Genomic DNA, 24,529 nt, shown 5'->3' with positions numbered 1-24,529 from the left:
CTTACATTTTAGGCATCGATGGTACTGATTTCAAGGAAACTGTGCGTTAAATATAGCTTACATTTTAGGCATCGATGGTACTGATTTCAAGGAAACTGTGCGTTTTGTATTTTGTGATTATCTGTATATGAACTCTGCCTATATTAATAGATGAATAGACAGAAACTGATTCTGCCACGAAAGTAAAATCTGTGACCCATGGCATATTGCTTTGTTGGCACATTTAACCTCTCCAAAAAATGCCAGATAATGCAAAATAAGACATTGACTCTACCTGTCTCTAGACAAATACTTAAGATTAACATATGATCTATCTAAATTACATTGATAATGATGATATTGATGACGTCGACGATGATGATGATAGAAAACTTTAAGCAAACGTGAAAAAAGCAGAAATGACTAGTAATTATAGAATCAGCAGATTCAGGGGTTAAACAGGAGTCGTATTAGCAATAGTTATAGTGGTGGTAAAAGTGGCAGTACGGAGTGTCTGGTTTTTTAACGGTTTACTAACTTAATGAAGGTTGTGTCTTAAATCCGTGCAGTTCAATTTGCTGTATTAAAGCACACGCCAAGGCAGTCTACTTTACCTGACCCACAGACGATGCAGGTTGCTGTAATAGTCACAGTTGGAAAAGTAGTAGAAGAAGTAGTAGTAGTAGTGGGAGAAGGAGCAGGAAGAAGAGGAAGATGATGAGAAAGAAAAGGTGGAGAAGGCACAAGTTTAGCAGTAACAAGAGATTCAGAAGCAATAACAGCTGGAGCAACACGAGAAGAAGTCCCTTTTGTAATCAGAGTTGTATTATTAATAAAGGTGGAAATCATGCAAACATTAGCACTTACGGTAATGATAGCTACTATAGACACAGAAGCAGCTGCATCGATAGTAGTAGTAGTAGTTGAAGTTGCGCTTTTATTGTAATTTTTCTTTAATGTACAGAGAATTCATTTTAATATATAAAAGCTAGACTGGTAAAAGCAAAGAAGCAATTGCACAGAAGGCATTGGTTGAAGTTATTTTATCACTGAAATGGGGCTTTAGGTATAAATCCTTTGTACATGTAGGTCGGTAGCCATTGTAGACAACAATTCAACGAACAATAATGCTTGCACCAGAGAAGGCAATATCTGAAATAAAGAACGTGAGACCAAGTATATTACATGAAAATCGTAACTTGGCTTATTCGGAGCTGGACAGGAGAACCCTATATATTCGAGAGAGAGAGAGTATTTCAAGGTGTATATAAGTGTATTTTATGAGAGTGGGGAATATAGAACAGACCAGTATTCGAATCAATAACTTCTGTGTTTAAGCTATATGTAGCCAAGACCTACTGTGTAAATACATTTGCATTATAATCTATTCATTTGTTTGAATCTAGTTCCAGGATTTACAGGAACAAGAACCTTAGATATCAAAATAGAGGTTTAATGGATTTTCCTTTAGATTTTTAATATATTAGAAAAGCTTTTCTACTATGGACAACAATCAAAGGTGCCAAAAGGGCTTTATTTGTTGCCCTCGCAGTAGCGTTAATTTGAACCAAATTATCAGTAATAAATAAAGATATGAATGATAAGTTACAACACGACAGTTAGATTCATATTATGACTGATATACTGCGATTTTTACAACATTTTTGTAATTCTTTGAAAGAAATGGAAATTTACCGATCACAATTGACAATTATAAAGTCTACTCGATATACTGTGTCACTTCATGATATGTTTAGATGAACATGGATAGTCATGTAAAGGAGGAGGAAATAAGAAAAGCTAGACAAATGAAAAAAGAATATATATATATATATATATATATATATATATATATATATATATATATATATATATATATATATAACAATGAAAATTACCAGCAGCAGCAATGATAGTGATATGTCCATCGTGAACTGCGTTGTCACCCTTCATCTCCAAGTTAAAGCACTGGGCGCTTGGTGACGTGTAACTGTTTAATTCCGAGTTGGTACATAGCGTAGCAGACACTGAGCGTGAAAAGTCCACAAATACTTTTACGGTCAAATGGTTACATTCGGCAGCGCTGATACCGTCCACTAGTATTGTGAAGTTCGTCTGTTTATTAACGATGAATAAATAAATCAATAAAAATGACTATAGTAGTGACTAATTTGATAAATGCTTGCATAGTAAAATAGTACTGTTTGACGTGAAGCGACCTTAACTTTTAACATCTTGCTGACTGAATGGAATATTTGCGACTTTCATTCCATTCCCGGCAAGTTATACGCGAAGTCCAATATTCGAACAGTAGATGTTTGAATAAGATAAATAGGACCTAAGGCTGACCATAAACACACACAGACACATACACACTCCAATGGGACATATGAATACAATCTTTAGAAGAAAGCTTTGTCGTAAATCTTGAAAATAGAATCTTTAAAAAGTTGTAAACAATGCCAAAAATACATTCTCTTAAACCTTTCGTTAAGTCAGAAGTCGTAGTTAAATTATTAAGTAAGAGAACCGTATGCAAGTGTTAATGCAGATATTTATAGGCTATTAATCACGGTATTAATACATCATTGTCATCATCATTATCTCCTTTCTTCTTCTTCTTCTTCTTCTCCTGCTTCTTCTTCTTTTTCACACTGCCCTGATGATGGTATTTTCGCTGGTTTCTCCTGGCCTTAGATATCAAGACTTTATTTCGTATTACATCTGTCCTAATGAATTCTACTTCTTGAAGTAGGTCTGGCTTCTAGGTAAGTTCCAATTATCTCGATCTGTCATGTGTTACTTCAAGTGCTTCCGCTACAGGTGGCTATATCTATGTATGTTGTCATGACTTACGTTCCATGCACGAATTACTTAGCACCTTTTCTTTTTCCTTTGACGCTCGAGTCCTCAAGTACTGGTCATTTATGTTTACGTTTCCTTCCCTCTCTGACATGATGTGCTATAACATTCTCTGATATGCTGTGCTTTACCCTTCTCAGACAGCCTGTACTATAGTCTCCTCTGACATCCTGTGTTATCTCCTTCTCTAACAACCTGTTCTGTTTCCTTCTCTGACATCCTTTGCAGTTTCCCTCCGTGACTTCTTGTATGATATCCTTCTCTGGCATCCTGTGTAATATCCTTCTCTAACATCCTATTCTGTTTCCTTCTCTGACATCCTATGCAGTTTCCCTCTGTGACTTCTTGTATTATACCCTTCTCTGACATTCTGTCCTCTATCCGTCTCTGACATCATATGCTGTTTCCTTCTCTGACATCCTGTGATGCTTCAATCTGTGACGACTTGTGTTCGATCCTTCTCTGAATCATATGATGCTTTAGGTGGCGCTCTACAGTTTCGTATTTTGCATAGGGTTAGAATTTTAAAGAAAAAGAATTTCCCCGGCTTTCCTCACTGGTTATATTGGCTATTTAAAAAAAAACAACTTGTATATCTTAGGTATAATTCAACGAACCTTTAATTCCCTTTATTTTGATGTATGATTGATGGATGTACTATGGGTTATGGAGTATACAGCTTGGCCTTACTTCAAATGTGCACCTTTGAAAAAAGTGCTAGCTCTACTTGGTCATTTTCACTTTCTGAACTTCAGAGGTAAATTGTATAAAAAACAGCCAATAACTTATTTTACATTTCATATATTTGGTAATTCATTCATTGCATTTTCAGAAGCTGGAATTATCTAGTCTGGCAAAATTCATTTTCCCTATTTTAATAGCTGCTGTGGATAATGTATTTTAGACTAATTCAGGCTGATTTTTTAGCACAAGGGAGCAGTCATTTTAGTTAGCAGTGTGCTTAAATCATGTACAATTTCCAAAAGTACAATATCCAAAGAAATATCATCCACATTACATTAATATAGCATAGAGGTATGCCAACATTCTCTCAACTGTGCATTTTTTAAATGCGAACAACTTCACCTTACATACGTCACTCTCTCAAAAGTGCATAATAACTGGTGAGCGCTCTCTTAATCTGTGACGTCTTGTGCTAGATCCTTCTCTGAATCCTGTGATGCTTCAATCTGTGACGTCTTGTGCTAGATCCTTCTCTGAATCCTGTGATGCTTCAATCTGTGACGTCTTGTGCTAGATCCTTCTCTGACATCCTGTGATGCTTCAATCCGTGACGTCTTGTGTTAGATCAATCTCTGAATCCTGTGATGCTTCAGTCTGTGACGTCTTGTGCTAGATCATTCTCTGACATCAAGTGATCCTTCAATCTGTGACGTCTTGTGTTAGATCCTTCTCTGAATCCTGTGATGCTTCAATATGTGACGTCTTGTGCTAGATCCTTCATGTGATGTTTCAATCTATGATGCCTTGTGTTAGATCCTTCTCTGAATCCTGCGCTGTAACCTTATCTGATACACTGTGCTGCATCCTTCTCTGACATCACTCATTAAGTGACTGACCTTCTAATATTTACATTTGCACATTGTCATTTTGTACATCCGCTTGCACCTTTCTGACCGCGATAATAAGCTCATGCGCCATGAACAACCCTTGTTTTTCACTACCTAACTTTGAAGCAATCACAATGTGTCCTTTTCTCCTATGAACTGTCCATGCATTTCCGTCTGGCACTATCGCAATGTTCATGCGCCTTTTGTTCTTATTAATCTTCATATCCGTTTTCAACCTAAGAACAGGTATCAGTGCCCATAAAGCCCCTACTTCCAGCATTCGTGCGAATATAGGTAGTACTTCCGTTTGTTTTTCAGCGGCAACAATTCTCTCTTTTTTTAACACAACGTTTATTTTAAGACTAGTTTACATTTATGGTGCTTCGAGACGTCCATGAACATTAAGTGATTAAGCTTTTTCGTTGAGGTTCTTTCTTTGTTAATATCATGCCCTTTGCTGTGGTACTGCACTTGCCGAAGGAATCGGTGCATACTAACAACAGATTCGCCCCCGATCCGTTCAGTTTGATTCTGACATCACCTATCATAATGTCACTAAATATATCGATCTCTCTAAGATTCCAGGCTACTTGCGATCAATATCCGGATGTTTCTGGTTACATACCCACAAATCCCATACAAGGATTGCTATGTAGCCCTTCTTATTCGTAAATCCATGCCTTATATATGTTCTGCATTTTATCGATTTTAATTATTAGTAGTAGTAGTAGTAGTAGTAGTAGTAGTATTACCTGACCCTGCAGAGCACAGAATCCTGCCTTAATCGTTGAGCCGGGAGATAAGTTGCTAATCTGTATCGTCCTGTCCTTGACTTGTATACCTGCAACGGGATTAAATTTTATCTGATCAACCTACCTTAGCATGAACCTACATAGTCTTTCATTGCTTGACCCCCCCCCCAAAATATATATATATATATATATATATATATATATATATATATATATATATATATATATATATATATATATATATATATATATATATATATATATATATATATATATATATATTAGGAATGTTATTTTTCAAACGAATATTACTCGATCTAATAGTGTCATTTTTGCTTGTTTTATTCTGGTTAACGTACAGTAAATGCATAAATTCATTTAGATGTTTGCAAAATGCGAAGAAGAAAAAGAAAACAAAAGAATAATGTTTAAGGATCGTCAAATGGATAGCAAAATCTCAGTCTATCTTTACTGGTTTGAGTTAGACAATGTGGCTTCTGACGTACGACGGTACAGAAAAGCAAACAAGACAGCCTCCATTTCTACATGCAACCGGCTAGTAATTGCATGGTTTTTTGGTGTCTTCAGTGAGATTCATCTGTCAGAATAATGTGATTTTTTTCTAGATAATTTTCTTGGTTAGCTAAACGCTGTATTTGCGCCTGAACATGAATTCGATGATGTTCTTTCACTAATGTCTATGTTAGATGTATTGTTGACTTATTCAATTCGAGTTTTGAAGCATACGCGTAATCTCCGAAAAGTTTTACCCTACAAATAAAAGGTATTCGAAGCACCGTAGTTCCGCGGGTCATTGCAGTTATCCTCTGAATAAGGTGGGGTTGCGCCGAACACTGCACATCACTGTTTGACTGAAAACGTTCGTAAATTAAGTGGTTTTGATTGTTCTAATTGGATTACTCGAGTACTGGTTTAAATATTTGTAAATACCACAATGGATATATACTGATCTTTGAGCCTCGATAAGATGGGACTTTCTTTTTTGTGAAAACAATAGGGGTTGCCTTTATTAGAAGGGTGCCTCTATTAGAATACGTACGATATATCATATTTTTGTGTCCATTTGCGTCTGTACATTTCCATCCAGGTTTGGTTTCGATATTGAGCCACGAATGTTGAGAATCACATAAAATTAACAAAATCTCTGAAAAAGTGCCATAGTTATGGACAAATTTTGCCGTACTTTCTTCAGATTACCCAATGTAATCGCAACAACAAAACCACTTGAAAGTTCAGATTAACTAAAACTTTGTTACACCGGAACATTAAAACAATACAATAAGCAAAAATAGTCAATTTACGAACACTATACAACGGAAACACTTTCCCACACACTGTAGTGCGCACTGAGGAATATTTGCATAGTAAATGTTTCTAAATACGGTATTTATGCAGGGAGGAATATCTGTGCGTCCCATGCATATTAAATATCAGGTTGTGTGGGAAGATATTAACTTTTTTTAAATGGAGTGTCGTGTATTCAAGTGACCCATGCATAACAGTCTATGATGAAAACTGTGGCACGGAAAATACGACGAATTCTTATTTGAACCTTACGTATTTTCTCCTGTATCGTACATCTTATCAAGACATGTAGTATATACTATAAACAGTCTTTAAACTATTTTTTTAAATTATGAAATTGTCCAAAAAGAGATATGCAAGTAAAGTTACAGGAATTCGCTACTATTGATACTTTACTTTCACAAAACAAAACACCTGCCATGAATTCTCTTGATATATTTAAATATATTTTGCTGATATTTGGTAATTGCTGTCATAATAGTAACATATATCAGACTTAAACTCAGAAGCTGTCTACTAGAAATGGTAAGATTATTTATAGAAGACTGGTGTCGTAGCTACAGGTAACTGAAATAAAAACGACTTGATTAGTAAGACTCCTTCTGGAAGATGGGTGTACTATGGGAACTTAAATAAATCTTACGCTGACTACGTGATTTTTCAAGTCATGTTTCTTGTTGCACTTTACCTCTTTAATATTTGCATCGATCATACGAAATAGAAATTAAATAGGAAAACAGATGAGAGCTTCATTTATTGATGCCTATGTATACTATCAAATCACTATTCCGTCTGGAGTGGCCATCAAACTGTTATCTACTACCCATCTCACATGTATCTACTGTATAAAACCCACAATTTACCATCAACCCGCCGTTTGGACTGACCAATATCGAGTTATTTAAAATCCAGCATCCAGTAATCTATTATTCACACGTATAATCAACACGCCGCTGGACCGATCAATACCCGACATTTACTAATACGCTGTGTCCCAGTTATATGCAATCCAGCATCCTCACTATTACAAGCCAAGAAAATGTTCAGGAATATATAAAAAGATTAATATATCATTTTCATCGTCTTTAATTGTCATTTCCATATTTATGTTCTAAGATTTTATTTTCAATTTTAGGTTTGTGACGATCCTTAGGATATAATTGTTTTCAATTTTGTGGCAAACCAAAAATTCACGCATTGCACACACTAACCTACAAACGTACTGATTGGTCAAGTTTTCGATTTTCTTGAAAGACATAGACTTATCCAGCCCAGTTCACAACAGCTTACACATCTTGAAAATAAAGCTACTACTCAAATGATTTTCAAATCAAACAAAAAAACAAATCCTCCATTATATATATATCCCTTTATGTGATGGTGCATAAGATGGTTTGTGGGAATAGAGTGTGTATAAACAGTGCGATTGTTCTAAACATCTAAGACATCATCCAACAATAACAAAATTAAAACACAGGAAGTTTGGTTCTCAGTGGCAAAAGAAAACTGTAAACACTAAGATATGAAAAGAGAAGTGTTAAAAGGAGCGTTTTTTCTTGCCTGAGCTACAATGAGTAACGTTTTTTCTTGCCTGAGCTACAATGAGTACCTAAGAAAGAACTCAACGTGTATGATATCGAAAGCATTATTGATTGAAGTAAAGGTAAAATGGGAATATGTCGACTGCAACAAGTGAAATTTCTTTGGAAAGGATATTCACTCAAATTCGAAGTCATCGAATATAAAAGAAGTAGAATTTACCTACATGCCCTTTAACACAGCTACATCTCTTTCTCATAGTTCATCCTTTCAAGAACTAGATGTGGTGTACAGCATGTGTCCATTATAATGAAATCATCTTTTTCTACCATATCTTTGTGGTGTCATTACATTTAAAATTTATGTTTTCAAGAAGGACATAAACAAGTATGGTCTATTTTACTCAGCGGTTATATTGGTTATCTTCTTCCCAGTCCTTCTTTGAGATAATACCAACAGTAGCAACAACACTAGTAGTTTCGCCAACGCCAGTTAAAACCACGTGCCTTCCAATCACAGTAGCAGCCCTCTCCTGGAACATTTGGAAAATCATTTTCATTCGACAATGGGTGTCTTCTCGAGGACAAGATCCATGGAACGAAGAATAATGCATTTTTATATAACATTACCGAGTGACAGTCATATGAATATGTTTCCCCACAACACATTATGTTGTTTCAGTCATATTGTCCGAGGCATTGCAAATGGATCTTAAAACTCACTGGGATGTAGTTCAAGATAAGTGAAGATCGTTGATCTCACTAAAGTCAAGAATGTGGTTTACAATCAAATATTAAACGAAGAAAACAGTTCAAGAACACTGGTACAAAAACAAATAGTCATCACATTTACGAATCCAAAGCACCATCATCAGAATATCCCCACAAATATTCTATTTCCAGAGGAAAACCCGCTGTGAAACTACAGTTTTGAAACGATACACCAGCGAATTGTAAACAATTTAATATTTGTACAAAGGAGAATCTCGACAAAGAGTACATTGTTCAAGGAATATGATAAAATCAGCCTTTGTACGGTGGCACTCATTGTGGAACCTATTGTCTTTGGAGAATTGCATGCGTTAAAAAAATCAGCTTTGACGTAAGAAAAAGAAATTCTCCATAAACATACTCATCAGTCCACATACTCCTTACGAAGCCATGATGAGATCACAAAATTGTGTTTTTTTAAGCAGGAATAGACCTAGTGCGCCCCGACGTCCCTATAAATTCACTTCACTCTTCTGCGAAGCCATTAAATCCTCATATACGCCACGGCATGGAGAAGGGCGAACAGTACGTCGAAAACTCTTCAGCTCTCATCAGCACACAACCGGATAGGACAAGAATAAGAACGGTAGAACAGCTAGTACAGAACTGAAGGTTTCTGATTACTAACGGATAAAAGGAAACTGATGTACCAAGACAGAACTCGGTCTGTTTGCCATGACACTGACCATCGAATAAAATCTTTTCGAGTTCCAACACGACAACGTGTCCAAGATATCAATTACCCACGATGAGCAGACTCTGAGTACCAGACATTTTTAAATTAATTTTACCCAGAAAAATTGCATGAAATCTTACCTTGACAACGTTTCAAGACACATGACAGGTATGTATCAATAGGTGTCACAGTATTTCGTACGAAGATGATGCAGAAGGATATATTGTTTAGACTGATTTCACTACAGACCAAGGAAGCGACGAGGGACATTTCAACCCTGTAAAATTAGGTCAGCTTCTTGTGGAACGTCAGTTTGCTGTAGAGCTGGCTAAATAATAAATATCATCGTGTAGGTAAAATTTGACAATACTCTGGAAATCAACAGTTTGAGAGAATGGTCATAGAAAAGAATGAATGAAACAACACAGACCTGTGGAGCGATGTTGTCTGTACTGAATAACAACAATAACAGCAATCAAATTGCGCATGTGAATACAAAAGAAAATACAAACATGATGAAAAGAAAAATAATCTGCTGTAATGTTAGAGACCAGGTTGAAAACAATCACAGGCCTAACCCATGGAACACTGTTATGGATATCAAAACCAATCACAGGCCTAGCCATGGAACACTGTTATGGATATAAAAACCAATCACAGGCCTAGCCATGGAACACTGTTACGGATATCAAAACCAATCACAGGCCTAGCCATGGAACACTGTTATGGATATCAAAACCAATCACAGGCCTAGCCATGGAACACTGTTATGGATATCAAAACCAATCACAGGCCTAGCCATGGAACACTGTTATGGATATCAAAACCAATCACAGGCCTAGCCATGGAATACTGTTATGGATATCAAAATCAATCATCCTAGTCTGAAAGAATACAAATGTTTGATGTTGAGTTCAGAAGATAGGTTGAGGATAACACAACATTAGCAATAAATAATAGCCCGAATTAGATAATTGAGCAGAATCTGATTTACAGTACTTCTCAGACGTTTCAGGAATTCCAATTTCTTCTGAACAGACATTATGCATCGAAGCTCTCTTGAAACAGACCGCTCCGATGGTCTAGGTGGCTAGAGCGTCCACCTCATTTGCGGCAAAGTCATACCAAAGACATACAAAATATACTAGCAGCTGCCTCTCTTGTCGCTCAGCATGAATATCTTATTGCTAGGTCTGGTCATCTCGGTGTCAGGATAATGAGACTGGGTGGAATATGTTGTCAACATTGTAAATACGCTAATATTGATTGTTTCTGTGTTTGTAAAAAAAAAGACAGAGGTACGTGCCCCGAAACCCTCTTCTCATTATTGATGTGTCACTGGCGTATGCTTATTAAACAAAGCAGTGTCCACTTAGAAAGAAAAATTGATTTTGTCTTTGGTTTCTCGGTTATTTAGAAATAGTCTGAACATGCTCCTTAACAGACTTTCTATCGAACTTCTTTACATGTGTAATGTTTTTATGCCCATATAAAGCGATGGGTTAACCAGTCCTGACATATTATCGGTGAAACAAGCAAGTTAACAAAAGAAATGGAGAGAAAGACAGCAACCATAGTCGTAGTATCACCTATGTTACCACCAATGCCATCATATCTCCGCCTGCACTAAGGGCCCTAAAGGCTTTAGGTAGAGCTCTAGCCCCGGGTTAGAGCCTAAGGACAGGTGCCAAACGTACTAAACTTCTTTTGATACGGGATAAAGAACTTGAGAGGCAGGAAGAATGAGGAATAATTGGAGGAGGGCTAAGAGGAGGCAAGAGGCACGTCATCGAGTCGTTGACCTCACACAGATATTCCAGCCCGACAACGGAAACCCGAATAAAGTCAACAACCTTGCATCGAATAATAATCCCACCCCATCCAGCCCCAACATCACCCAGCGTTAACTATCGAGAACCAATCGTGGAACAAGAACGGAAGAATGCTCCTGTAAACGAAGAAGTGGAAGACAAGGAGACGGATCAAGTGGACGAAGAAGAGGAAGGAGACCCTGATACACAACGGTTATTAGACATGGGACTTCATGCAAGAATTGAAAAAGCCTAACCATTTCGTCAGTTCAATAAATCAATAAAGTATATAGCATGGAGGCCGCTCAAGACTCGCAAACCCTAATCAGTGCAGTGGCAGTTTGAAGTACACATTATGACTGACTACTACCAAAATGTCTACCAGAATTAATCCATAACCAGTCTCATGTACATTGCTTAACAGTACACGGAAAGACACGAATCGAACTAGTTTGTTGAGTCCAAATTAGACGAATCCCGGGCTGCGGTAGAGAGCGTTGAGAATGATGTCTTCAACAAAAGATATAGTCTGTCGACGGGAACATCCCTTGTTATGGCTACTATCCAATTACGTAGGATATTCAAGTTCGAAAACCCAGTTTAATAATACTATCTTAAATCAAATACGATCCTTTTATCACCGTTCCAAAACTAACTTTCATCCTTGTTTAACACGGTTGCACAAAATTCAATTAGTCACTTAGATCTTTTACATTTAATCGATTATTATGGCATGGAAAGTACACATTGTACACGAAATTTAACATTTTAATACGTAGGAAAGGTTACAACCATATAGCGTGATTCTAATTTCGAATGAGGCTAACAGAACTTTAGCAATAGCTAATAGCCCGAATAAGATACCTGGGAAGAGTCTAACTTAGAGTACATCTCAGCGTTTCAGGAACGTTCTAGCTGAGACTAGGAGCCTTCTGCCTAGTCTTCGTCTACCCTTCCATTCTCAGACACACAAAGACGAATGTGTGGTCCGATTCACACTCGTCTAGTAACCAAAGCACCGAAGAGCGTATAAGCAGGGAACCAGGGTGTCTCCTCAGGTGTGGATTTATTCCCACCGGACGTCTTATGCTACAGTACAGATACTTAACTGTAGACGGGTGCGTATATTAAACAATTCCTATTCATCTAACATACAGACATTGTCGACTGGGGTTTTATTGCCCCTCGACACAAACTCAGAACGATGGATCAGCTAAGAAAAGACCAAGTTCCGTGTTTGCACGGTGTCGTCATGTGGTTTGATCAGGTACACACAAGACGTCTAATTAAATAGCATACGGTGCATGCATCAAGCGTAGGGGAGTGTGGCTCTTTTTCCTCCCGTACGATAAATTTAGTAGCCCACGGTGTGGACATAAAAAGTCTTAAAATCCCGAATGGATGCAAACGACTATAATCCAAGCTCAGACAGTCAGTCAGTCTTGACATATTCCATCATTTTCTTTCATCTCCATCTTACAAAAATTAACGGCATAATATCAGGATCTACTACAACCATTAACTCAGAATCTAAAAGAATACGTAAACAATATAAGGTGTTCCAAAGCACATGCAATCAGGTGTCAACTATTGACAAATAATAAATAATTTAAAAATAAGACTCTTCAAACTAACCCCAAATTTAGTTAAGTGTCTACGGTGGTCAAAGGCCCATGCCATCAACCTCGCCAAACAAGGTAGCAATGGTTGGTACAGAAAATATAAATCAAACATGGTACCTTCTCATCTGAGCCCCTAAAAAATACAGTAATATAAGGTGGTCCAAACTCCAAGACCATCCGCGCCCACCGCACAAAGCAGCAAATATCAGCGCTTCAAACAAAATAAGCAAAAGAATACATTGGTACCTCCAGATTGGCAATACAAAACACAGCTCTTATAACATGGGTAAATGACAAAACCATCAGACCACAGCCACATAAGCTGGCATTGGTTCAATAAATAAGAAACTAACTGTACTACAAAAACTTGACACTATCCAGAGAAAAGCCTTAATATTATGCACAGGAACACTCCCCTCAACATTGTTAGAAGAACTACAAGCACTAACAGGAGAACTACCCTTAAAATTACGTAGGCAATAACTGCTCCTCCGATACTCCATTCGATTAGATACCCACCTAGACAACCATCCCACCAAAATAGCTATAAACAAGTGTAAAGTTGTCTTCAAACCCAAAATCATACCCACCACACCAAGTGGCCAAGTAATCCTTGAACTAAGAGAAAAGATACCTCTACTAAAGAAACAGGTAACAAACAATACAGACCAGAACAAATCACTATGGTAACAAAAACCACCAAGGATTAACATTGAAGCTACCAAATTAGGCAATAAAGAAGGACAAGAAAACTTACTAAAACCTGTACTGGTAAACGAAATCAACCAACAATACCCGGACTATGTTAAAATATATACCGTTGGATCAAAAACAAACAACCCACCAAGAACAGCAGCAGCAATAGTCATCCCTGAATTCAATATACAAACGGGATCCAGATTACCTGACTATTGCTCCATTTACAACACTGAATTCTGGACTATACTTCAATCACTACAATGGATCAAAGACAACTAAATACCTAAAGCAGTCATTATAAGCGATTCCCTAAGCGTTATCATATCGATCCAAAATCGCAATACGCACTCTAGGGAACAATTCCTCGACAGAGCATGCCAATTATGCGACGATATCACCACATCGCATCAATTAGTCGAGCTCATTGGATACCGTCACACACTGAAATCTCTGGCAACGAAACAGCAGACAAAGTTGCACAAAGCAAACTAGGAGATCCAAACTCTATCAAGCTTAACTATAGCTCTACAGAAGCATTAAGCTTCGCACAAACATATATAGACCAAAATGGCAAGATGTTTGGAACTCCTCCACAAAAGGTAAAAAGCATTATGAAACCCAAAAAAGCGTAGATAGGAACATACAGCTACCTAAGGAAAATCATAAACAGGATAATAACTGGAAAAACTAAACTAGCAAGCAGTTTTGAAAGGTTTATAGGACCAAAACCAGCAACCATTAACTGCTTTAACTGCCACACCACCGAAGACCTACACCACGTATTCAATATATGCCCAAAATATCAACCCGCTAGGAAATATTTATCAGAAACCAAAAAGAGATTGGAGCACCCCACACATACCCAGAGTCAATTACGGACTCTAATAAAAATAAACAATCAGCATATAAAAAGATAAATAAATTCATAGACTCAGCAGGACTTAGGAACAAAATATAACTACTATCTCCACAAAACCAAAAAGACCCAGTAACTAGCTAAATAAATTTAGAAGCCCCAACATAAAAACCCATAACATATCATTCAATTTTATAAAAGAGTATTAATAAATAATTCACTTACGAAGCACCTATCAAAAACTAAGGAAACCGCAAAATCGGATGTCCTAGATGTCCTTAACGAACCGAGTAATCAGCTAGGACTCCGATCCTAGATGTCCTTAACGAACCGTGTAATCCGCTAGGACTCCGGTCTCGTGATAAATAAAATATAAATAACATTCAATCTCTAAAAACATTAATAAATAAAAAACTTAAAGAGGCAATATCTAAATACTTATAAATAACATAACGTAGGAAGCACACCCTAAACACCTCGACTAGCAATACCATAATAACCTTGAAAATCTCTCTTCATACATGATTTCTACTAACAACTTCTATAAACAGCATAGAACACCCACCCACCCATTTTACAACATTTTGAAAAATAAAAGAAGAAGAAAACGCAAGAAACACCAGGCAAATGCAACAAGAAACCAGCGATATGAAGCAACCACGACCGTTCCCGAGCTCTCCTTCCCACTAATGACAGCCAACCATTCATCTGTAAGGTACTTTTATGGACCCACATATTGAGGCCAAACAATCAGGGTTCCTTGAACCCATAAAAGCCTGGGGGAGGTGGCACCATTCCCTTCCACAGGAACAACTAGCAGGCTGCGGTGCAGTCAGAAAAAAGGGGCACATGCACAACTGTGCGCACGCCACTATAATTAAACTCAACAGCAACAACTAATCCGATGACCAAGTACCAAACGCTTACTAGCTTAAAAACTACCTGAATAAGGAAAACCATGGCAGAAACCATTATTTAAAAAATGATTCCTCTAAACTTCATTCTCCACTAATACGTAGCATGAAAATGCAGCTAACTGTCTTCCTAATTAATTCCAAAAAGAGACTATTGATGCAGGTTATTGGATAAGAATAAAAAGTAGGTATTGGATAGGGATCAAAAAGTGGGTGTTAGACAGTCTAAAAATGTTTCAATTATATGTCATCTAGAGATATATGCATTTGCCATTATGGAATGGCGAACGGTAATACATTATAGGTGCTGTGTAGTTTATAAAAGAACTGACGTACTATCTAAAATTGTTAGCATTAAATTTCGCGTAGAGGTCTATACATGTTTGTAAAATGCGTAATGTTAAGTGCCCTATGAGCCCCAAGTGGCATATCTCATTATTACCATCTATCTATACAAATAGTGGAGCAAACTATTTCATATATTAAAGCTGTGGAAAATTCACGTTTCTACTTGTGTTCAAAATTTAATTTTGTACCTTAATGGGTACTGAAGGTATGCCCACTTCCAGTTACCATGTGTGTGTGTGTGTGTGTGTGTGTGTGTGTGTGTGTGTGTACGAGAGAGAGTCGGATCATGTTCTGGATGATGACGTTATCAAACATGGAGAGTCCAAACGATGTTTGGCGATGAAGTTCTTTTTGTTATTTCTCGGTTAGTGTTGTTTTGTTTTAAAGCGAAACCATCAGGCACAGAAAAGGACAAGGACAACATGGTAGTTCCTATCGTGTGGACGCCATGACTGAGACGACGAGACTGAGAAAAGAAATGTATGGTTAGCATATCTGTTAGATTTGCCTAGCGCATGGGTGATTAAAATACATCATAATCCCTGAGCCTTGTCTTATAGCAGCTCAGAGAATTCAGCCCTATACCAGCAGTGAATATTAAATTATATCCTTTAAAGGAATCTTACATGCCATCAGATAATAGTTCTTTAGATCGACGTCTTCATCGGAACTGTTATTCCTCCCGTCATACCCCCTGTGATCCTGAAGGAAGTGAAGTGTGTCGTTAGTTTCGAGAGTCATATATATTGGGTCGAAAACTGGTGTGATTTGGAACTCCTTGTCTTCAACCTTTAAGATTCCTTTCTGTAATAATAATAATAATAATAATAAAAGAAGAAGAAAAAGAACAAGAAGATGATGATAGTGATGATCATGATGAAGATCATGACGAAAAAAAAGAACAAAAAGAATACCATCTCTAGCAGGAAGCACATTCTTAGCCAATTTCCAAAATATGTTGCAAATAAAATTTTCCTACTTTAACCTGAATCATTTACAGCTCTGAACAAAAGGAAACTAAACTATCTTTACTCAAAAACAAATATTTGGTATTCACATACTTGCAGATAGCCTTAGTCGAACTTACCAATGTTCTGGCACAGTGACGTCCCACTCTCTTGACACAGCGAACAGTAAAATAAGATCTATTCTCGGCTTTTTGGTAGTATTTGCTTTCCTGTAAGACATATAGCATTTTTCAGTTATTTTTACGCATTGTTGGCCGTTTGAATTGAACATAGGTTTTTACGGTATGTCCAACAAGTCTGATAATATACTGCCATAGATCCAATGCATCCTTGGTACATTATACTAGTAAAGATCAACTGAAAACAGAGAAGTAAAATAAATATATGTTCTTTGTAATAGTTTCACAAACGACAAGTGGTTTGCAGGGATTTAAAATACATTTTGCTTTTGTCCGATAAAATCAATGAATAGTTCAATGCTTTTTGTTTTGGTTTGTTTTTCTTTGTTTTCGATAATGTATAGTACATCTGCACCTCAACCACTCACCAAGGACGAGACAGCTGCGATTTTAAATACAGACGGAGGAAAATGGTGAAAACAATCAATGTCTGACACAGTCAAATTACCAAAGACCAGGTAGATATATGCCACTCACTCGCCATGTAGTCCCCAAACGTTTACTCACTATCGCTTTTAAACTATAACTTCTGATCTTCTGGTACTTCTGTCATAAATCTTTATCAACATTTAAGGTAACAAGTCCCAAAAGAAACTTCGAAGAGGACAGTTGCAGTCTTTTGACTTGGAATACTATTTTCGAGTAAGATCTGGAGTCGAATGAAGTTGTATGATTTAGGGAACTGTTGAATGGATGCCTGTTCCGACTTGGATATCATGAATATTGCTAACACAATATTTACGCTATTTATCTCTTCGAAAAAATTTCCATGCATACACATTAATGAAATTTTATAATGCATTACTCTAAGATACAAAACGTTTGCTTATATTGCTGACTGTAAGAATAGTGTAGTAAGATGTATTCATGATGGGAAATAATTATGTTCACTTGATAAAATATGATCTTTCTAACATTCTTAATATATGCGACAGGTGAAATCTGAACAATAATTAGAAAATATTATTTTCATATTATACACATGATGATATATTAAAATAAATCAAAATCCAGTAACTTACTATGGGATGAGCATTATGGAAACGCTTAATACAATCAGGATATTGTATTATATGTACATTGACGTTTTACATCTGGACTGAAACATTCAGCTTACAATTTTCTCTGTCAGTGTGGCATTCACGGCATTCACTGACCCGTCTGTCAGAGACTGGATCACGTACATGTCGCTGTCTGCACGTATGTGAGGATTTTCCTTCAGGTAAACGTATATCCATTTCTCTCCTTTATGGAACAGGAACTGTAACTCCTCTGAAAGATCAACATCTAGTTGACGCTTGTTATTGTAATTGTCTTGATCTCTCAGCCAAACATGCTCAGAAGTAGCTAGAACCAGCATAGAAATAGAAAAATGCTTAAGTAGGTAAATATAATAAATCAATAAATAGTACTTGATCTATCAGTCACTGAATGCAAAGTACGTATATTTCCCTGGGTCTTAAATTTATCTTATATTGGAGATAGATGCAAACGGTGGTGCTAAAGTTATCAGTCACCGTGACACGTTCAGCCGAACATGCAAAGCACCTTCAACCTCCAAACGCTAAAAACTTTTCCCAGTAAACATAATTTAGTTTTTTAAAAGCGCAAATATTACGAAGTACCACGAATACAGAGTTGCTTTGAGTTAGTAAATCAATGTATCTATTATTGAAGTAATGTTTCAAACAAGCGGTTGGTCAAATAATGTACGAAATGACTTTACAAATAAAGAGTGAGCAATTTTGAATTGAAAATCAAACCGCCCTCTTGCAATAAAACTATAGACACACACACACACACACACTATTCCAATCACAAGAGACACAACATAATTCTTATATCTGAATACTATATTATATGTTTGGATCACATGCAAAGAATAAACATACACTGAAACCAATATCAGAAGGAAGTTAGAATCCTATCTAAGCGTAAATCGAACATGTGCCGCGAGTGACAGTAACTAGTTCTCACACGCTGTTGACCTAAAATACACAGGCGTGCGCTTATGCACCACAAACACAAGAAAAGATTTTAAAATATAGACGGTAAAGACGACTCTTGATTTATTCATGACATCAAGACAGTCGGACAAAGAGATTAATAAAGCGGATTCTGTGTTGTAAAAACAATTCATTTGAATACACGGGGAAAAAAAGGTATGGTGCCCGAAAGGAAAATCAGACAAGCATTACAAACTAAGTAGAATTTATATTTGGGAAAGTATTTTTATGATGAAAATTTATTTTGTCATTGCCTAGATTTGGAACTACAAGGTGATGCCACTCCTCTGTCTCTCTTATTCAAACTTGATTTCATATTTAAAATAAAACATCTTGCTTCTTGTAGAAAATGGTCATTTGTATGTTGCGCTATCATCAGACAATTCTAAGAAAGATAACATTCAAAAACATTGGATGACCATGGAGATGAAGATGGCTGGAGATGAAGATGGCATTCACTAAAAATATTGATACATCAGTAGCTTTGCTCCAATTTAAATCTATCAGTGCGAGTACTAGAGGGGAATCTTTAGATCAACATCATCCGTTAACGTTATTCGTTTGAGAATACCGCATTAAATAAAACTGAATATAGCCTATTTCAACAGAGATGTTTCATTCTCCTGTCGCCCAGATCGAATGATTTGTCCGTCAGCTTTCATCAAAATTACTACTGAAATATGGGACCATCCACTTTAAGGTGAAGTGAATCTAGCGTACACAACACAAATTAAAGCAATAGTTAATGATAAAATGAAATTTAGAAAAACTAACAAAAGAAAAATGAAGGAAAATACTGCATAGTAGAGAAAAGGGGATACCTTACCTGCATCCCATACAGCTACAATACAAAACATGAAAATGAAATGATAACCTCTCATTTTAGCACGTTATACAGCTTCGTTACCTTCTACCTAGAAAGTGAATAGTTTACTTCCTTCAAATATATTAGCTTATATAGTTACCAGAATCAAAAGAAACGTTGATAATAACAAGCCTATTAATCTGCCTAAAACCGATCTTCTTTAATCCATAATGAATACCGTTTTCTGGATAGAAGGGCAGATAAATACAGATGAAAATTAAGTAGGATAAGACGATGCCCTGTCTTCTGCCGGTCCTAACAGACTATGTATATACGGTCATAATCATGATTATTTTCATGAAACAAAAATGCATTATCACTTAAACTTTCTTAATCTTCTCTATTAGATTATTCGATTATCTAATACTTGCAGCCTTTCTGTCATACCAGATTATGTAAATACGGTCCTAATCAGGATTATGGAAATCTAATGTCGCTCAATCTTTATTAATCTTCTTTGCTAGATTATACGATTATCTAAAGTTTCGGATGAAAACTTACTCCTGCACGGTGAAATTTAAAGACTTTGCGTCTGATATTATAGCCGTTGAAGCAGCAGGTTTCATTACAGAGAGGGCGCTACAATTTTGTTTTTCTGAACATTAATCATTCCTGCTTTAAGATCTAAGCAAAATCAGTTGTGTTATTGTTGCTTCCAGTATTTCATTTCTGTTGGAATTTATTTATTGAAATTATTTAATTCAAGTAATTCTTCTCTGGAAATACAAAGTGCTCAACAATAACATTCTTCGAAAAAGAGACTTGAATTCAAAGTGGAATTAAATTAAGGGTACAGTCTTTGATTATGTTCTTGTAAATCAACAATATATTGTTGTCACATTGCTCCAACACAGGCCTCAACAGGCAGGTCAGCACTTCAATGTTTGGATTTATTTGGGAATGTCACTAAAATTAGATCAGAGCTTTGAATATTAAGACTTGTGATAGAAATTATAGCATTATTTGAGATGTAATTCACAATACCGTAAGTTCTTTTTACATTTTTCGCTTTGTATTTTACAAAATAAATTATCTGTTGAATTTTAAAAAATATATTTTGCTTTCACTCTTTTCTAGTACTTAGTTGAAGGCCGTACTTTGAAATAAATGCCACCAATAGGTTTGATGAAGTACATGGTACTTTAATGACCACAAGTTGAGTGTTACGAAAGATGCATTCAAAGACCCGGCATCACGGATATTTGCAATAGTATAATGACCAATAACGTCATAAAACACTTATCCCCATTCTAACACAATTTATTAATTCTTTTTTTACCAAGGGAAAGCACTTTGCATTAATAGATGTTTTATAACATGATTTATCTGCATTTAAGAAATCGCGTGATTCTTTTTATATTTACCATGCGTATTCTTCCGATTTTATCTTTAAATTCTACAACCAATTCTTTGCATACCAAGTTGAGTAAAAACCAGCAACAACATAAAATAAATTTTAAACTTTCTTCTAAATTGTAAAGAAAAGACTTATTGTAAACGAGAATGCTTTATTTTCAAGGTCACGAAAATATTGTACACTATAACTCCTGGCATTGATGTGCCCTAAACAAAACTATCCCATATTATCTTCATCCCACTTCTTAGCAAACCATTGCATTCTGCTTAATTATTGATTGCAAGTGAGATCCTCTTTAAAAGCAAAGGATAGGCACATAGTATATCTGTCATATAATTTACATATTCCATCTAGCTGCCACTCAAGGCACAGCACGCGTAGTGTCATGCACTTAGTATCAGGAGAATTAGCTCTGATGAGACAATTTTCGATGAAAGATGCAGAAAACTATCCCAACATCTGACAAAGCGGGACCACGACAAACATATAATAGTGATTCATTGAAATCACATTGCATGAATAGTTGATTTATAATATGATTTATCTATTTTAAAATATAGACATTTAAGACATAGCACGATTCTTTTTACAGTTACCATGCGTATTCTTCCGATTTTATCTTTAAATACCCAAGCCAATTCTGTGCATACGAAGCTGAGTAAAAACCAGCAACAACATAAAATAAATTTTAAATGTTCTTCCAAATTGTAAGGGAAAGATTTATTGTGAAAGAAAATGCTTTATTTTCAAGTTCACGAAAATATTGTAAATAGTAACTCCATGAATTGATGTCCCGTAAACAAAATTATCCCATCTTATCTTCATCCCGCATCTTAACAAACCGTTGCATTCTACCTAGCTATTGGTTTCAAGTGAGATTCTCTTTAAAAGCAAATGACATGCAGGCAGTATATCCATCATATAATTTGCACATTCTGTCACAGAATTAGGCAAAAAAATAACTTGGTTTTGCCTTAGAACTATTTGACTATTTTTCGTTGTACATGCGTACAACGTTATCTGGGGTGAATAAGTGTTTTTCCAGGTAAGCGACTGTACTAACATGGACCTCGCCGGAAATTACTTGCGACGAGGTACATTAATAACATGATATGCACGGGTATTATACCATGACTATTGCTCACTCTCCTATGGATTTAAGTAAGATCAATTTCTAAACCGACACTGGTCGTTTTGGATCACGCCAAGGAGTGTACGCTCTCCAGCTATTGGGGTATGTGTTAAATGTATATTTCATTTGATATGCGAAGCTTATTCGGTTTGTAATGTCTTTTCGCGTAATAATGCATTTATTACAACGCAGATTTGAACTTTGAATTACAAGTCACTATTAGAGGTTAATGTATTATCATATATCTAGAAATTTTACAGAAACTAGCATGACCAGTTTGGTTTTATTGTAGCTGATTGTGACTGTGTCTGTGACTAGAGTTGACTAGAGATGTCTAGAGCTATCTGAGGCTGTTTAGAGCTGTCTGGAGTTTCCAGAGTATTTAAGACTGCTTGCTGTCGATACGTATGTACGTACGTATGTCTGTTTCACGCACGTAGACGTAGCGAATTCAAAAGGGGGCTGAATGCTGTATGTACGTGTGTATACGTATGACTGTACATGTGGTGGATCCATGAAGGGTGTCAGCGGCCGATAAGAGTATGGACCAACCCAAGGAATCGTGCGACTGTACAAGGGGTATAGAAGCATACGTTTGGTTCAATTGTTTTTCCAATTGGGTGCATTTTTATGTTCATAAGATTATTTTGAATCTTAGTTGTGTTCATAAGATTATTTTGACTCTTAGTTGTTTTCCAAGAGATTATGCGAATCTCTCTTATAGTTTATGACATTAATTTGAAAAACATTTGAATATCATAAGATTTTTTTTTAATCGGAGTCCATATTTGAGATTATGTGAATCTCTCTTGTAGTGTATATGTATAATACTGTTTGAAACGTATCTGCAGTCCATGAGGTTTCTTGGATCTGTATTTTATATTGAATTCATATTTTGTTCCCAACAAACAAATCGTTTAGACTCGTAATATTCGGGAAAAGAAAAACGTGGAACGAATATCCTTCTTCTTCGCTTTTTAACCAGAGAACCTTCAAGTAGGCCGCATCATTCACACACGTTGGTCAATCACTGAAGCGGGTTAACAGCTTCAATTTTTCTTTCCACGCCAAACTATTAGTAGCATTTCTCAGACCTCCAAATGTTGAGAGACATGCAACTGAGGGCAAAGTTTAAGACACCCTCAAATCAAAGATAATATAGGATAATATAGGAAAGACGTACAAGACATACCAACCCATGGAAAAAGACACATATTCCAGAACTGCCATAAGTGAAAAGCGTAATATTCAAAATCAAACTATAACATGGAACACAGAAAGTGTGTTCTACCTCATCACATGCAAAGTATTCAGCTCCCAATATGCTGGAGAAACGTAGAAATAAATTAAATATTAGCATGAATCTCTGCAGATCAGACTGACAAACCAGTGAAGTAGAGAGGAGCCCAACGTTGGATCATTTCTCTTCTCACGGCCATTCATTCAGTCATGTAATGTTGACTGGGATTAAATTTTAGCACAGAAATTATTGAATCCAAAGAAGCCATTTGGACTTGCGTACACTCGAACTCAGCGGTCTAAGTCATGAATAAATCCAAGCGGGCAATTGTCAGTTCATATGTAACAATGAACTTACAGGTTACCACAATCGCATTTGCCTGCCATTTCTGAAACGGTCTTAACTATCATTTTTATGTGAATGTCAAAAAACACCTACATAAATTTATTAGAAAACGTTTATTAAGCTACTAAATATTAGAAACTGAATATAGAAGTTTGCTCTAGAATACAAATGCATGCAATTTTTCACATACAGCAATCTCAACGAAATACTAGATCCGGGATAGAAATAGTACATCTGGGAGAGACAATGCTATAAAGACGCTCAAAATTAATTGCTGCCATTGGATCATTTATTCTTGCCTCTCTTACCTTGCAAGTACTAAAGGTTGCAGTTCTCAGCTTCTCACAACCATTATCTTGTAAGTATTTGTACATATTTACAGCGAACGCAAATGTAGTCGCGTTTTTATGACTGTTTTTTTTTTAAATTTTCTTTTAGCGTAATTGGTCTTTAACGGCTTTGTGCCCTTCAAATGGAATAGGGTTCTGCACCACTTTTGCACTGCTGCGTATCAGATTTTCTATGAAATTCCAAGTGTTATTTTGAAACAATCTTCAACTACATTTTACTTTGTTCACTACACTGCTTTGATATTAGCATTTTGTTCTCAAAACTAAAAGACATAACACAATTTTTAGGGACGAATGACACATTATTAAACAATCATATCGTGAAACAGTTAATCTTCTTACAAATATCGATATGTTTTCAA

At 36.2% G+C, this 24,529-nt stretch overlaps 1 protein-coding gene across 1 annotated transcript; it reads right to left on the bottom strand.

The window, feature by feature from the left end:
* Positions 1-893: 893 nt before the first annotated feature.
* Positions 894-19,759, bottom strand: LOC149782211 (uncharacterized). The gene is made up of 7 exons (XM_089935088.1): positions 19,705-19,759; positions 17,990-18,219; positions 16,813-16,902; positions 16,352-16,529; positions 5,165-5,253; positions 1,878-2,094; positions 894-1,131 (listed from the first exon to the last, which is right to left on the bottom strand). The coding sequence occupies exons 1-7, from the start codon at positions 19,757-19,759 to the stop codon at positions 1,094-1,096; spliced, it is 897 nt and encodes a 298-aa protein (XP_089791214.1). The 3' UTR covers positions 894-1,093.
* Between the last annotated feature and the right edge of the window lie 4,770 nt (positions 19,760-24,529).

This window comes from Sinohyriopsis cumingii, chromosome 15 (genome assembly GCF_028554795.1).
Source record: "Sinohyriopsis cumingii isolate HCF-2022 chromosome 15, ASM2855479v2, whole genome shotgun sequence".
Taxonomy (NCBI): Eukaryota; Metazoa; Mollusca; class Bivalvia; order Unionida; family Unionidae; genus Sinohyriopsis; species Sinohyriopsis cumingii.
Note: the sequence above shows the minus strand (reverse complement) of the source record. Positions and strands in the feature narration are given on the sequence as shown.